Consider the following 17,864-nt stretch of genomic DNA (forward strand, 5'->3'; position numbering starts at 1 on the left):
TGTTGGGCCAATAACCGAAAGGTTGCTGGATTGAATCCCCGAGCTGACAAGGTAAAAAATCTGTCGCTCTGCTCCTGAGCAAGGCAGTTAACCCACTGTTCCCCGGGTAGCGAAGACATGGATGTCGATTAAGGCAGACCCCCGGACCTCTCTGATTCAGAAGGGCTGGGTTAAATACGGAAGACACATTTCAGTTGAAGGCATTCAGTTATACAACTGACTAGGTATTCCCCCTTTCCTGACATACAGGACCTATATACTAGGCGGTGTCAGAGGAAGCGGAGCGCCAAGTCTAGGACCAAAATGCTCCTCTTTGGGCTGCAATCCCGCTAATGGCATGATATGAGAACAGCCAGTGAAAGTGCAGGGCGCCAAATTCAAAACAACATAAATCTCATAATTAAAATTCCTCAAACATACATGTATGTACCTTATACTGTTTTAAAGGTAGTCTTGTTGTTAATCCCACCACAGTGTCCGATTTCAAATATGTTTTTCAGTGAAAGCACCACAAATGATTATGTTAGGTCACCACCAAACCACACCACAATAAAAACAGCCATTTTTCCAGCCAAAGAGAGGAGTCACAAAAAGCACAAATAGAGATAAAATGAATCACTATCCTTTGATGATCTTCATCAGATGACACTCATGGGACTTTATGTTACACAATACATGTATTTTCTGTTTGATAAAGTTCATATTTATATTTAAAAAAGCTGAGTTTACATTGGCGCGTTACATTCACCAGTTCCAAAAACATCCAGTGATTTTGCACAGCCACATCGATTCAACAGAAATACTCATCATAAATGTAGATGATAATACAAGTTATACACATGGAATTATAGATATACCTCTCCTTAATGCAACCGCTGTGTCAGATTTTTTTTTTTTACTTTACGGAAAAAGCAAACCATGCAATAATCTGAGACAGCACTCAGAACAATAGTCAAATTAGCCACCATGTTGGAGTCAACATAAACCATAAATGACATGCTAAATATTCCCTTATCTTTGATGATCTTCATCAGAATGCACTCCCAGGAATCCCAGGTCCACAATAAATGCTTGATTTTTTTCGATAATGTCCATTATTTATGTCCAATTAGCTACTTTTGGTTGGTACACCTATCAAAAAGTTATATTACAGGTTGAAGAAACATTTCAAACTAAGTACAGAATCAATCATTAGGATGTTCCAACCGGAGAATTCCTTTGTGTCTTGAGGAGGAACGGAACGCAGGAAGATATCATGCGGCACGTGACCTGGAACTGGCTCTCTGCCAGTAGTCTGATTCATTCCCCTCTTAGTCAGTCCCACAACACAGTAGAAGCCTCATTCAAATTTCTATAGACGGTTGACATCTAGTGGAAGCCCTCTTCATTCATATCGCAATGGGATTTCAATAGGGAATGGTTTGAAAATATACCAACCTCAGATTTTTCACTTCCTGTTTGGATTTCTTCTCAGGTTTTTGCCTGCCATATGAGTACTGTTATACTCACAGATATCATTCAAACAGTTTCAGAAACTTCAGAGGGTTTTCTATCCAATACTAATAATAAAATGCATATATTAGCAACTGAGACTGAGGAGTAGGCTGTTTACTCTGGGCACCTTTCATCCAAGCTACTCAATAGTGCCCCTGCAGCCATAAGATTTCTACCCCTGCTGAACAATGAATCAAATGGCCACCCGGACTATTTACATTGACACTCTGCTACTCATCTATGCATATTCACTTTACAAATGACCTCGACCAACCTGCACATTGACTCGGTACCGGAACCGCTGTAACAGGGGTTGGGTTATTGTTATGTAATTTTCTTGTGTTACTTGATGATTTTTTTTATATATATATTTTTTTTATTACTTTAGTTTATTTAGTAAATATTTTCTTAACTCTATTTCTTGAACTGCATTGTTGTTTAAGTGCTTGTAAAGTTAGAATTTCACGGTAAGGCGCATGTGACAAATCACATTTGATTTGATTTGTTTGACATCAGCATGCCATCTCCCTGAATGAGATTGGAGTCTCCCTAAATGCAACAAAGTCTAACTTTGGTGGGGTGGGGGGTCTCTAAATAATGCTAATTGAACTATTCTCCTATTTGTTTAAAATGCAATTTGTACTGCTACAGTGGTACATTTTTTAAATAAATGCTTATTCCAAATTAAATGAACATGCCCACGTCTTTACTATTAGGCCCATAAAAAACATTCTGAAAACATAGGAGGTCCCGTGAAAAAAATAGTGACCCCTGAATGTCACGGTATAATTCGCACTCCGGAATTCAGCAATCCTCTCCGACTCTTCCCTCTGTCTCTCATGCTCGCTTCTCCATCCTCCCCTTTTCTTTCTTCATCTCTTAACCTACACTCTACCCCCTCCCCCCTCTTATCAGTGTCAGGCTGTCGAGGTCTGGCAGGCGAAGACAGCTCCATTTGCAAGGCTGACTGTGTAGTGGAGAAGCTAAGAGAGGAAAGGTGGCGTGCAACCACAGAGCTAGGAGGAATACTGATGACATGAGACCGCTGGTCAAACGATTCAACCAACCTACCCACGCTATAGCTACTGCAGCAGTCAAACGGTGAGGGGAGGAGGATCATTTGTCCTCACAGCCACCACTCAGAAAGCAAAACCAGTATGTGACAAACAACCCCTCTGAGGGGAAGAGGGATAATGAGAGGGGGAGGGGGAGGGGGAAGAGAAAAGGGGAGATGACGTATTATAGAGATATGAAGTGAGAAGGGGATGGTGAGACAGAAAAGAGGGAAAGAGAAAGATAAATGAGGGAGAGAGGAAGAAGGGGGAGTCTAATCTTGTGGTCTTGAAACCAGAAGGATATGTGTTATTCAGCTCTTCTGCTGTTGCCTTTCTGGAACTTGATCCAATACATTCGAAATACAACTAAACCTTTTCCTAGGCTGTATCTCAATAGTCTAAAGTTGATATCTCTTTTCCTTACCTCCTCTCCTTCTATTGTACTGATTTGAAAGAACTGGAGAGACGAGCTAATTTCATAGTGAGCATCCCCCATATTGCTCTCACCTATCTTGTCTTTTCATATAAATAAAGATAGAGAAAGAAGACCAGGGAAGGAAAGGAAGCCACTCCAGACTATTAAGAGACCCTTCTTCTTTCCTGTCCTGACCAGTCTGAGGTTGTAACTCAAGATGCTATCGACTGTATATAAGAATTACATCATTATTAAGCAACCAGCTTCATTACAGTGTGTCAGGTGACCACACACATGCACACACATTTACGCACGCGCGCACACGCACTCACACACACAGGTGAGGTGACTAAAACCAACACACACCCACTAGTGTTAGTCTGTATCAAACCAGTACTCACGTCGCCCCCTAGTGAGGGTTGCAGGTCACAACACTCAGCGGTGGGACTCAGGTCCTGTCTCATCACCCAGATGGGTTCTTTAGGCTCATCAGGGGTGTAGGGTGACCTCACCGTCCTGGTCTTCACCTCCTCTATGGCCTCTTTGATGTCCTTTATGGCCAGGGTGATGGCGTCTCTTTTCTCACGACTGTTACGAACCCCAGACGAGTCCTCAGAGGGACTGTCTGCTGGGGCTGGAACGCCCTCTCCTTCTCTCTCATCCCCCTCTCTTTCCATCTCTCCCTTGGGATGTTTGGAGTCTGTGGGGGCGTCGGATTGGGAGTTGTAAGAGTCTCCCTCTTCCTCTCCTCCTTTCATCATGTCTTCTTTGTCTCCTCCCTCCCCCAACCCAGCAGCAGCTCTTTCCAGACTCTGAGAGCTGGAACTCTCTCTGACTTCCGTTACGATCATGTTGATGTCCTCTTCACCGTCCTGGTCACAGCTGTCTGCCCGCGGGTACGGAGCAAACTCCGCCTCCTTCTCAGGGCTGTCTGACTCGCCGTCCGAGCGCTCGTCGTAGTGGTGCAGCCTCGACCCCACTGCCTCCTGCTGCCAGTAGTCCCCGCCCCCGTCCCCCCCCTCAAACAGACGGAACGCCGCCTTTCTCTGCTGGAGGTTCTCGTTGGCATTTGTAGGAGTTGCCCCCTCAGCAGCAGCAGCAGAGGGGGCGTCGCTGATCTCCTCATACACATGTTCTGTCAGGGAGTAGTGGTAGGCTTCAGAATATGCCTCGTCTTTAGGCTCCATCCCTTCCTCAACGCTGCTGTCCTGTCCCCCCGGCACCCTGGCCCCTCCCCCATGGAGGTTGAGAGGTTGGGTGTAAACGTAGTTAGAGTAACCACCACCAGGGTTCAGGGTTTCCTCTGCCTCCTCCTGACTGTGGGGTCTCCCAACGTCTGGTAGGGGTTCCCGGGGTAAGGGAGGGGGCTGAGGGGGGTAGTTGAGGTTCAGGTTGGGCTGAGGGTGGGGATGGTGCTGCTCTGACTCAGCGCTCTCTGTGTATCCCTCCGCCTCTGGGCGAAGCATCACCTCATAAGTACCGCCCTCGTCCTCTGCCTCAAGATCTAGGGCCATGACGCAGTCGCCCTCCGCCCGGTCTGTGTGTGTGTGGAAAGCACTCTCCGTGCTGGCCGAACGGCCTAACGCAGAGTTATCCCCCTCTGTCTCCCTCTCTCTATATCTCCCTCTCTCCTCCTCATCCTCCTCTGGCTCTTCTCGTTCTGGGGGTAGAGAGTGAACAGGTTGTGGGGCTGGCAGAGGTTGTTGTTGTTGTTGATGTACCCTCTCAGCCTCTCTCTGCTGTCTCTGTATGTGTCTCTGCTGCTGTGCTCTGAGCCGGGCCTCGCTGTCCCCCTGTCTGCGGTAACGTGTCACTGCAGGACGCAAGATGGGCTGTGACTGACCCTGGGCCTGCTGCTGCTGCTGGGGTTGGGGAAGGGACTGGGCCCCCAGGTGAAGTTCCGCCTCTGGCTCCTCTGTTGACCTGCGTTGTGGGGCCCCTCTGACCCTGCTGCCACCTGCGCCAGGAGCCTCATTATATCTCCTGTAGCGGGGAGCAGGGTGGTTGTTGTTTTCACTACTGTGGTTGCTAGGCTGCCGGGGTCGACCGTTGTTGGTGGCAATGTGGTTGTCGTGGTGACGGCGTTGAGGAGGGGGCAGGTCGGCTTCTACGTGCTCAATCAGCTCCTGGCCATGCTCCACTTCCTCGGGGTTCATGGCTGCCTCGGTTTGGTCGGGGAACGAGGGGGAGAGTCTAGGCGGAATGCATCGCCTGCCGTCTGGGAGAAAGGCAGCTCCGTGGAAGGGCTTCTGAGAGAAAAGAAAGAGAGGAGAGTTACAATGCTACTACAAACTAAAACATAGTCAACAAAAGGTACTAAGTCACTCGTAGAGGACGGAAGTTCAATAAGAACTATTTATTAGTAAAAAAAAAACACAGTTTTACATTAGTGAAACAGTCACAGTATTGAGTCTTTAATGCCATAAAGTATGAGACAGCTGGACCACAGTGATATCTCTAGATCATAGACCTCAGAACTTCTTGTTTAGCAACCTGTTGAGGCTCCTTCCTTCTCCCCTCACCCCTCATAGCAAAGTGCACTCCCCAGGCCCAACACACACAGCCACCCACACAGAACGTTCCCCAGATCCAGACTCTTCCTGTCATAAAGACCACCTGGAGGTCTAGCCTCTTCTCTCTTCTCTTCCGGTTCTATAGCTGGTTACAAAACAGGTACAGACACCGTGTGTGTGTGTGACATTGACCCACTTTGTGCTGTCAAGAGCCACAGCAGACAGAGAGAGAATGTAAGCGCTAACGTCTTCAGCTCTGGAAGAGAGAGAATGCCACACACACACACACACACACACACACACACACACACACACACACACACACACACACACACACACACACACACACACACACACACACACACACACACACACACACACACACACACACACACACACACACACACACACACACACACACACACACACACACACACACAGTCCCAGAGGAAAACTGACATGAGTAGAAATCAAAGTGTAACAGGGAGGAGAAATATCAACTCCAAACGATGTATGACTACCACCACTAACATCACACATTCAGTAAAACATTGAAAGGAATGTAGGGCCTCTGTTTTAATCATATCATAACCCAGATTGGTCAAAGCTTTCTTTAAATGTAAGCTTTTAAATCAGACATCATCACTGGACTGCATTCAATAGAATGATCATAGCCCTATGTTTTCATTCCACAAACACTTTCCAACTCTTTACTATAGTCAATCAATCAAAAAGGAATATTCATTTAATAACTGCCAACAATTAGTATTTGGTTGCAGAAGACCACCAGAGAATGAGAATAGAGACTCTGTTGAATCATAATGAGTAGATGAGAAGGATTTTCTCTCATTCACAATGAAGCATGGGAATCAGTCAGTCAAGGGCTAACACCCCATCTCATTAGCAAAGAAAGGATCTAAAACTACACACGCACACAGCCAGAGCGCACATCTGTGGTAACCATGGTGATAGTCTCCCTTGACAACAACTAGGTGAGGTGTTCAGACTGCAGCAACAAGGAAACTACCTTTCCTCTCCTCTCTGTTCCTGCTTAGCAACCACCTCACACTTGCACACACAGAAGTGTGGCGGGCACACACAAAAGTGTTGTGGGCACACACACAAGGCATACAAGCACAGGCATGCAGGCTGACATTCACACGTACAGACACACACACACAAGTGTATTCATGCACGCACGCATGTTCAAACACACGCACATAGACATACAAACACAGACACACCCTCTCCCTCGGGACCTGGCAGTCCTTACCCACAACAGCAAGAGGGAGGAAAAAATATAGATAGAGGCAGTCCACAAAAAAAGAGAGAAACATAACAGCTGTATATCCAAATGAAGGTAGCTACATCAGGAGAGGCTGCGGTGGAATGAAACCACAACACTGTGACAGTCCAGAGGGCGAGGGAGGGATAGAGAGAGAGAGAGAGAGAGAGAGAGAGAGAGAGAGAGAGAGAGAGAGAGAGAGAGAGAGAGAGAGAGAGAGAGAGAGAGAGAGAGAGAGAGAGAGAGAAACTGCTGAAGTAGTAAGACTTACTGCTATCAATTGACTTACTACAGAATGTTAAAGATCTTCTGTAAATCTAGGAGGTTGCTTTTAGATGAATATACACACACAGGGAGGCACATGCACACATATAGTTGTTGTGATTGATTGAACACACATCAGTCCCTGACGCAGACTTGCATCCATATACAGTGTGAACAACTAGCAAAGGAGCACCTACAGATAGCTGTCAAAATAAAGAAAACACCAACATCAAGTGTCTTAATGTGGCGTTGGGCCACCACAAGCCAGAATAGCTTTAATGCACCTAGGCATAGATTATACAAGTGTCTGGAACCCTATTGGAGGGATGCGACACCATACTTCCATAAGTAATTTGGTGTTTTGTTGATGGCTATGGTGGAAAGCCCTGTCTCAGGCGTCGCTCCAGAATCTCCCATAAGTGTTCAATTGGGTTGAGATCGGGTGAATGAGATTGCCATGGCAAATGGGTTACATCGTTTTCATGCTCATCCAACCATTCAGTGACCACTAGTACCCTGTGGATGGGGGTATTGTCATTATATGGGGGCAGAGCCATGGTCGCCAAAATAATGGCCAAAATAATGTCCTGCCCAGCATTTTCATACATCACCCTAAGCATGATGGGATGTTAATTGCTTAATTAACTCAGGAACCACACCTGTGTGGAAGCACCTGCTTTCAATATACCTTGCATCCCTCATTTACTTAAGTGTTTCCTTTATTTTGGCAGTTACCTGTATGTAACCGCCGTTACTCAAGCGAAGATAGATTAATCCATGTACTGTGCCTACACTCGTTCCCTCTGATGTCAAATGTAAATGCCAGAAGCAAAGGCAGGGCAACACAGCAGGACTCTGGTATGCTAGAGGGCACTGGTATACTGCTGTGACGGAGGATGCTGATCATACTGCATGAATGTTTTATGATCATCACTGGGTCTGAAGTATCTCTATACTGTACTATAATGGAACCCCTTCAGTTCTCATCACCCCTTTATTCTCTATACTGTTCTTCCTATACTGTACTGTATGGAACCCATCCTCCTCACCCCTCATCCCTTCTTCTCACAACTCTCCTCTCTCACCACCTTCCTCGCCCACTTTCACCTCACTCCTTCTCCCCTCTCTCCTCACACCCTCCAAAAAAGTGTCAGAACATCAATTTACAGATCTTATCAGAACATACAGTAGTAAAATATGACAGTTAAAATGCCTGAAAATGCTACATTATGAACCTTGACCCCTCTCTCTTCTCCTGCCTTTGATCGTGATGTGGTTGGGCAGTTCGGAAGTGAGGTGTGACCCAGCTGGAATGACAGGGAGTGGTGATCTGTGGCTAGGATTCCCACTGTCACTTTGACCTCCAACCTGTCTGTCTGTCTACACATCTCTCACTCTCTGCGGGAGAATCACTGGAAACTGGTCTCTGTCAAGGACATACACACCAACACACACAACCATCCTTGTCATAAACAGAAACGCACACACACACACACACACACACGCACGCACACACACACACACACACACACACACACACACACACACACACACACACACACACACACACACACACACACACACACACACACACACACACACACACACACACACACACACACACACACACACACACACACACACACACACACACACACCAGCATGAACCAAAACACTTGCTCACACGCACACATTCCTGCCTCCAAGTGCTGAAATCCCCTGCAGCTCTGGACTGAGGCAGTGTGGAGATAGTGGTCATGGAAAGATCATACCACACTACAGTACCTCTTCTCTCTCACACCATTTTTCCCTATGCTTCTCTTTCTTTTTCTCTGTGTCTGTCTGTCTCTCTCTCCTTCCTTCCTTCTCTCATATTGCAGGAGAAAAACACACTATTCAGCTCTAGCCTCTACAGTGTATTGCTGAAGGTGGGGCTGAACAGCTTCAATACATTGGAATTGCTTCATTGGAAAGTCTGATTCTAAAGTTTGAACAGTATTACATGGTTTTAGAGTTAGCTATTAAAAGGTCCAAACAGCCATTTTTATCACAATATTCAATTATTTCTGGGAAACAATGAATTACCTTACTGTGATGGTTTTCAATTAAAATGGTCAAAAATAAAGTAAAATATCTTCTTAGCGAAGAGTAATTTCTCAAGCAATAATTTTTGCTAGGACTGTGTGGAGTGGTCTGAGTGAGGGCCCTAATTGGATGAGCCTAATGGGAGGGATATGTAACCTGAAAACTAGCTGGTATTGGTCTATTTACTTACATCACCGGGCAGGCCAAAACTCCATCCAACCAAAACAAGGCTCAATTTTCAGGCAGTATTAACAGTATTATTCAAACCCCATAGTGTGGAAATATATATAAAACACAGGAAAATCATGTTTTGGCTGCACTGGGCTGTAAATGCATGTACAAAAGGCACTGTAATGATACTGCAATTAATCCAATAATCCAAACAAAGCAGTTGAAAATACTCAAATACACAGTATTTACACAAATACTAAAATGCACAAGTACAGCCACATTTAGAGTTATCACACGCATTTTAAACAGGCATCATTGAATAAATCATTGGTAACATGGAACACTTGAAATTACTCCATTTCATCTCTGAACGCAACAACGCCTCAATATTGTCATGACGGTTTACAGCCGTCGCTGTCTAAAAGCTCAGACAAGTTCTCCTCCTCTCTCCGGATCATTCCTCCTCTCTCCGGATCATTCCTCCTCTCTCCTGATCATTCCTCCTCTCTCCGGATCATTCCTCCTCTCTCCTGATCATTCCTCCTCTCTCCTGATCATTCCTCCTCTCTCCTGATCATTCCTCCTCTCTCCTGATCATTCCTCCTCTCTCCGGATTATTCCTCCTCGCTCCTGATCATTCCTCCTCTCTCCTGATCATTCCTCCTCTCTCCTGATCATTCCTCCTCTCTCCGGATCATTCCTCCTATCTTTTATCATTCTCATTAAGGTTTTATCTATCAGCCGATCAATTACCCCTCATCCTAACGACTTGTCTAACTAATTGTGGGATAAATTCATGTTGGCAGCGTTCCGTCAACAAAGATTTACCCATAATTCCAGTTGAGTCACGCAGCATTAATTCCTGTGATAAAAGAGCCATTTTGGAGTTAATCACACGTAGGGAAGTACTGAACACACACACACATACACACAAACACATGCGTATGCACCAGACCTGGGTTCAAATACTATTTAGGGTATTTCAATTACTTTCAAGTAGTTGAATATTGGAATATATTTGGAAATACAGTCGTGGCCAAAAGCTTTGAGAATGACACAAATATTAATTTTCACAAAGTCTGCTGCCTCAGTTTGTATGATGGCAATTTGCAATTACTCCAGAATGTTATGAAGAGTGATCAGATTAATTGCAATTAATTGCAAAGTCCCTCTTTGCCATGCAAATGAACTGAATCCCCCAAAAACATTTCCACTGTATTTCAGACCTGCCACAAATGGACCAGCTGACATCATGTCAGTGATTCTCTCGTTCACTTTTTTGGGGGGTACCCCCCCTTCTTCTCAATTTCCGCCCCAAAAACATACCCTAATCTAACTGCCTGTAGCTCAGGTCCAGAAGCAAGGATATGCACCTTCTTGGTATTATTTGAAAGGAAACACTCTGCATTTTGTGGAAATGTGAATTGAATGTAGGAGAATATAACACAATAGATCTGGTAGAAGAAAATACAAGGAAATAAACACAAGTTTTCTGTTTTTTTATCATCTTTCAAATGACCAAGAACAGCCAAACATACAGATAGGATGCTGGGAGTGAAGAACATGAGATGTCAACAATAGCTGAGCAAAGTTTTAGACAGATAACTTCATAAATGAATGTACCCAAATGTACCCAAGTGGCCGAATTGGTACAGTGATACATTTTGAAGGAAAGAACTATATACAAAATACATAAATGCTATTCTAACACACACCCCCCAAAAAATATATATAAAAAGATATAAAAAAATAAATAAAGAATAATAATTATAATTAAACATAAACAAATAACAATGATAACTATTTACACATTTTCTATTTACAATATTGGGAAGACCCTCAGTCCTCTACACAATATTGTGCTGCTGGTGCCATGGCCCATAGCAGTCTCTTTCTGCTGTAAAGCAGAGGCTTACTGAACAGGTGGTGCAGGTGATGGGGCATTTCCTGTGACAAAGGGCACAACAACGTCTCCCTACTGTGCCCTTTTTGCTCTGAGGCACATTCATGCCTGCAGAGATGAATCTGGGCAGGTGAACACCACTGGTTGGAGCAGAAGGGACAGAGATAGAGGGGTCAGAAGGTGCTGAAGCAACTCGGTCTCGCTTTCTCTATCAATTTCCTCTATAATTTGGGTTAAATTACCTAGACTTTGTTTTAGCTTTTCCTGATTTATTCGCCATAATTTAAATATATAAACTTGCTGAAAATGCTATTGACTATGTACTGCTATGCGTAACACTCGTGGCTCCGTGAAGTAGGATTTGCAATGGCGAATGGCGAACCATGACTGGATAAACGTTTGTTTTGTGTGTGTAATTACCACAAACGCTTCGTCCAAAGTTGAATGAGACGGAAATCACAAAGCAAGCGGTTTACAAATGTTTTGTGTTAGGCTTTAAAAATGAATGTTTTCAAACAAAACAAACATTCACTGTGTAGTTAAGACACTTGGCATTGCCACCAGAGGAAGATCTTCAAAGGTAAGCCATTTATTTTATTGTTATTTCTGACTTTCGTGACGCTAATGCTTAGTTGGAAAATGCTAGTAATACTTGTGTGTGCGGGGAGTTGTCCTCAGAAAATCACATGTTTGCTTTTGCAGTAAAGCCTTTTTGAAATCTGACACAGTGGCTGGATTAATAAGACACTCATCTTTTCAAGGATGTAAGATACATGTATTTACAAGAATGTTTACTATAACAAATGGTGTATTTAGAATGTTAGCGCTCTGCAGTTTCGCCGGATGTTGGCCTGGTGGGACCTACCCTAGAGAGGTTAACACAGGTGTGAGTGTTGACGAGGACAAGGGTGGAGATCACTCTGTCATGCTGATTGAGTTTGAATAACCGACTGTAAGCTTCAAAAGGAGGGTGATGCTTGGAATCATTGTTCTTCTTCTGTCAACCATGGTTACCTGCAAGGAAACACGTGTCGTCATCATTGCTTTGCACAAAAAGGGCTTCACAGGCAAGGATATTGCTGCCGGTAAGATTGCACCTAAATCAATCATTTATCGGATCATCAAGAACTTCAAGGAGAGCGGTTCAATTGTTGTGAAGGCGGCTTCAGGGCGCCCAAGAAAGTCCAGCAAGCGCCAGGACCGTCTCCTAAAATTGATTCAGCTGCGGGATCGGGACACCACCAGTACAGAGCTTGCTCAGGAATGGCAGCAGGCAGGTGTGAGTGCATCTGCACAGTGAGGCGAAGACTTTTGGAGGATGGCCTAGTGTCAAGAAGGGCAGCAGGGACAGACTGATATTCTGCAAAAGGTACAGGGATTGGAATGCTAGGGACTGGGGTAAAGTCATTTTCTCTGATGAATCCCCTTTCCGATTGTTTTGGGAATCCGGAAAGAAAAGCTTGTCCCGAGAAGGCAAGGTGAGTCAGTCCTGTCAGTACCATCAGTCCTGTGTCATGCCAACAGTAAAGCATCCTGAGACCATTCATGTGTGGGGTTGCTTCTCAGCCAAGGGAGTGGGCTCACTCACAATTTTACCTAAGAACAAAGCCTATGAATAAAGAATGGTACCAACACATCCTCCGAGAGCAACTTATCCCAACCATCCAGGAACAGTTAGGTGACGAACAATGCCTTTTCCAGCATGATGGAGCACCTTTCCATAACGCAAAAGTGATAACTAAGTGGCTCGGGGAACAAAACATCGATATTTTGGGTCCATGGCCAGGAAACTCCCCAGACCTTAATCCCGTTGAGAACTTGTGGTCAATCCTCAGGACGGGGGTGGACAAACAAAAACCCACCAATTCTGACAAACTCACATTGATTATGCAAGAATGGGCTGTCATCAGTCAGGATGTGCATCAACTTCATGTAATTGTCAATAAAAGCATTTGACACTTATGAAATACTTGTAGTTATACTTCAGTATTCCATAGTAATATCTGTCAAAAATATCTAAAGACTCTGAAGCAGCAAACTTTGTGAAAATTAATATTTGCGGCATTATCAACGACTGTACACTTAGAAAGTACTGGCAAAAAAAAATACTTGAATACAGGAATTGGCATGTATTTGAATATACTCAAATACACAGTATTTACACAAATATTTAAATACTGCCATGCATTTATAGGAAATTATTTTAAAATACTTTAAAATACTTCAGATAGAAGTAGCAGATCCAGGCCATATTATTTGAAAATACTAAAATACATAGAAAAAACGTATTTACTGTAAAAAAAAAATACACACACTATTTACAAGGCTTTCACCAGAGCCATGTCTCTCTTTCTTTCATTCCCTATCTCATTCTTTATGTGTCTGTTTTACTCCTTCCCTCTCAGTCTCTACCTCACACACGCTGATTCATTGTCAATAATTAATCATTCAGCCTAGTAGTAGGGGTGTCAAACATATGGCCTGTGGGCCGGATCCGGCCGGCCAGGTGGTCCAATCCGGCCCGCAGGTGATTCTTTGTGTTACTAAAACCAAATTGAAACTGTGTAGAAATTACAATGGTTTCTTGACCGTGTCCAGCTCACTGATAATCAGCTAAATAAAAGCTAGCAAGCTAGCAAGGGAGCATCGGAAATTCCAAAAACAATAGAGGACAATTTCTTTCTAATTTTGACAGCGAGGAAATATAACACATTTTTAGTCCGGCCCCCCAAACCTCGTTGAAGACAGAATGCGGCCCACGGGGCAAAATGTATTTGAAATCCTAGAGAGACCATCTATGTGGCGGAGAGAGAGAGAGAGAGAGAATGGGAAATATGAAGTGATTGAGCAAGGGAGGGAGGGAGATGGAGAGAGATAAAGAGAGATGGGGAGAGAGATATGAGGGATAGAGTGAGACACAGAGTGAGGAAAAGAGGGAGATAGAGAGAGAGAGAGAGAGAGAGAGAGAGAGAGAGAGAGAGAGAGAGAGAGAGAGAGAGAGAGAGAGAGAGAGAGAGAAAGGGAGGGGGGGGAAGGTAGAGAGAGCTTGCGGACCGTCTGATTGCTTAAAGACAATATTGAGGGATGGAGATAGAAGAGAGGAGGTTATTCAAGTAAATCATTCAAACTAAAGCAGAACATTACTGCTAGGCTCAGTGGGCTGTAATAAGACTGTAGAGCAGCTGAATTAGCCTTCAGAATTAGCCTTAGGCACTTCTCATGGACACACACAGAGTCAAACGCCTAGTGTAGGTCAGGTTGCTGACGTGTGTGTGTGAGGGTGCTTGCTTGTATGTGTGCAGTATGTGTGTGTTGACCTTGAGTTTTGGTAGAAGACAGAGGAGAGGATAGCAGAGTCACGGTATACAACTCCTTGAAAACCATAGAGTATACTGGTGGTATGTTTTCTCCTCTTTACCACGTGGATGCTTTGGTCTATCGATCACACTAATTATTTGTGTGCATGTGCCTCACTGCGTGCGTGCGAGTGTATGTGCATGCGTGAGTGTGTGTGTGAATGTGTGTGTGTAAATGTGTGTGCGTGCGTGCACGTGCAGGGTGAGAGAGATAAATCATGATAACTACAAGGGGATGACAGGATGACTGCAGGACATAGAGAGGCAGGAGGACTGAGTTATAGTGCCTTCCATCCCCCTCTCTCTCTCTACCAATCTACTGCTCTCTCCTTCCATCCCTCTTGCTTTCCGCCGATCTCCCTCTCTCCTCTCCCTCCCTTGGAGAGTTATATATGTGAGGTGGGAGCTGTCAGGATGAGGCAATAATACACACACACATTGGCTTTCCTCCAGTGGTCAAACTGCCCCGTAAATAAAGTCACAGAGCCAAGCTGAGCTGAGCCAGACTGAACCAGGACAACTATACAGAACGAATAAGAGTCTGTAGCTACACTGCAGAGAGAGGGGGATGGAGGAAGAGACAGAGGGATGGAGGAAGAGAGAGAGGTGGGAGGAAGAGAGGGAGAGAAGGATGGATGGATGGACAGAGAGAAACAGAAGTATGAGAGGAGCTAAAAAGAGAGAGTGGGGTGAGATGCCCAAACCCAAAGCAATGGCCGAATACCCATACCTGTGTACTACAAACTTAAACTGCATACTATGTACTCATTGTCGCATTCTATTTGGCACGTACCGTTTAGCGAAAAGTATGCAGTATCCCATGGCCGCATCGCAGGAGTGGCTCCTGATTGGCTGAGTAGGTTATAGGAGTTATAGGCAGAATATCACATTCAACATGTAATGTAGCCCCTATAGCCCATCTATCCTATTAAAAAAAAAAAGTGAAACAAAAAAAACTGTTCTATTTTGTTAGTTACAAAGGGAAACCCCGATGACACGAGTCTGCCTTTCATGCTCGCTTCGAGGCAAGCAACACTGAAGTATGCATGATAGCACCTGCTGTTCTGGACGACTGTGTGATAACGCTCTCAATAGCCGATGTGAGCAAGACCTTTGAACAGGTCAACATTCACAAAGCCGCGGGGCCAGACGGACCAACTGGCAAATGTCTTCACTGACATTTTCAACCTCTCCCTGACCGAGTCTGTAATACCTACATGTTTCAAACAGACCACCATAGTCCCTGTGCCCAAGAAATCGAAGGTAACCTGCCTAAATGATTACCGCCCAGTAGCATTCACGTCGGTAGCCATGAAGTGCTTTGAAAGGCTGGTCATTGCTCACATCAACAGCTTCCTCTCAGATACCCTAGACTACAAATCGCAAACCACCCCAACAGATCCACAGATGACACATTCTCAATTGTACTCCACACTGCCCTTTCCCACCTGGACAAAAGGAACACCTATGTGAGAATGCTGTACATTGACTACAGCTCAGCGTTTAACACCATAGTGCCCACGAAGCTCATCACTAAGCTAAGTACCCTGGGACTAAACACCTCCCTCTGCAACTGGATCCTGGTCTTCCTGACGGGCCACCTCCAGGTGGTAAGGTTAGGCAACAACACGTCCGCCACGCTGATCCTCAACACTGGGGTCCCTCAGAGATGTGTACTTAGTCCCATCCTGTACTCCAGGTTCACCCATGACTGTGTGGCCAAACACGACTCCAACACCATCATTAAGTTTTCTGACGACACAACAGTGTTAGGCCTGATCACCGACAACGATGAGACAGGCTATAGGGAGGAGGTCAGAGACCTGGCAGTGTGGTGCAAGGACAACAACCTCTCCCTCAATGTGAGCAAGACAAAGGAGCTGATCGTGGACTACAGGAAAGGTGGGTCGAACAGGCCCCCATTAACATCGACGGGGCTGTAGTGGAGCAGGTTGAGAGTTTTAAGTTCCTTTAGTATCCACATCACCAACGAACTATCATGTTTCAAACACACCAAGACAGTCGTTAAGATGGCAAGACAACCCCTTTTGCCCCTCAGGAGACTGAAAAGATTTGGCTGCACCATCGAGAGCATCCTGACCGGTTGCATCACCGCCTGAATGGCAACTGCTCGGCATCTGACCGTAAGGCGCTACAGAGAGTAGTGCGTACGGCCCAGTACATCACTGGAGCCAAGCTTCCTGCCATCCAGGACCTATATACTAGGTGTCAGAGGAAAGACCCAAAAATTGTCAGAGACCCCAGTCACTCTTGTTTTCTCCGCAACCGCACGGCAAGCGGTACCGGAGTGCCAAGTCTAGGACCAAAATGGTCCTTAACAGCTTCTAACCCCAAGCTATAAAGACTGCTGAACAATTCATCAAATTGCCACCAGACTATTTACATTGACACCCTCCCCCCCTTCAATTTGCTTTGTACACTGCTGCTACTCGCTGTTTATTATGTATGCATAGTCACTTCATTCCTATCTCCATGTACAAATTACCCCGACTAACTTGTACCCTCGCACATTGACTCGGTATCAGTACCCCCTATAGCCTCGTTATTGTTATTTTATTGCATTACTTTGATTGTTTTTTACTTTAGTTTATTTAGTAAATATTTTCTTAAGTCTTTCTTGAAATGCACTGTTGGTTAAGGGCTTGTAAATAAACATTTCGCTGTAAGGTTGTTGTATTCGGCACATGTGACAAATAAAGTTTGATTTGATGTATGGCAATTTAGCTAGCTAGCTTGCTGTTGTTAGCTAATTTGTCCTGGGATATAAACATTGGGTTGTTATTTTACCTGAAATGCACAAGGTCCTCTACTCCGACAATTAATCCACAGATAAAAGGATGAATCGAGTTTGTTTCTAGTTCTCAGGCTTCTTCTTCAGAATTTATATGGGGGTTGGCAACCAACTTTAAGGTGCATTACCACAACCAACTGGACTGGAGTGTGGACCTCAGTTCATCTTTCAATCACCCACGTGGGTATATGCTCCTAAAAACCAATGAGGAGATGGAAGAGGCAGGACTTGCAGTGCGTCAAAGTGTCACAAACAGAACCAAGTTCTATTTTAGCGCCTGGCTAGGCAGACGCTCGTTGATGCGTGCGAGCAGTGTGGGTGCAATAATTGAATAACATGTATGTGTACATTTATTTTGTGAAGAGAGAGGTGTGGTCAGCATGTAAGGCTTGAGCCATAAACGTAATAATTAAATAGGTAGCCTAGCCTACAAAACTAAAACATTCCATATGTTCAAATCAAAATGCCTGATTAACATGACATCAATAACGCAGCCACATGTAGCCTATGA

General features: G+C 44.7%; 1 protein-coding gene across 6 annotated transcripts in view; it reads right to left on the reverse strand.

Moving 5' to 3' along the window:
* The window catches only part of LOC118393558 (amyloid-beta A4 precursor protein-binding family A member 1), a 105,494-nt gene that overhangs the window by 27,994 nt on the left and 59,636 nt on the right, over positions 1-17,864 (reverse strand). For 4 of the 6 annotated variants that reach the window (XM_035786321.2, XM_035786323.2, XM_035786319.2 and 1 more), the window contains one exon: positions 3,366-5,213. In XM_035786321.2, the coding sequence (XP_035642214.1) occupies positions 3,366-5,120 (1,755 nt within the window). In that variant the 5' untranslated portion in view covers positions 5,121-5,213. Of the gene's footprint in view, positions 1-3,365; positions 5,214-6,750; positions 6,873-17,864 lie in introns of those variants that run through there. The other 2 variants (XM_035786322.2, XM_035786320.2) reach the window with 2 other exon arrangements.

Source organism: Oncorhynchus keta, chromosome 14, assembly GCF_023373465.1.
Source record: "Oncorhynchus keta strain PuntledgeMale-10-30-2019 chromosome 14, Oket_V2, whole genome shotgun sequence".
In the NCBI taxonomy this organism is placed as follows: domain Eukaryota; kingdom Metazoa; phylum Chordata; class Actinopteri; order Salmoniformes; family Salmonidae; genus Oncorhynchus; species Oncorhynchus keta.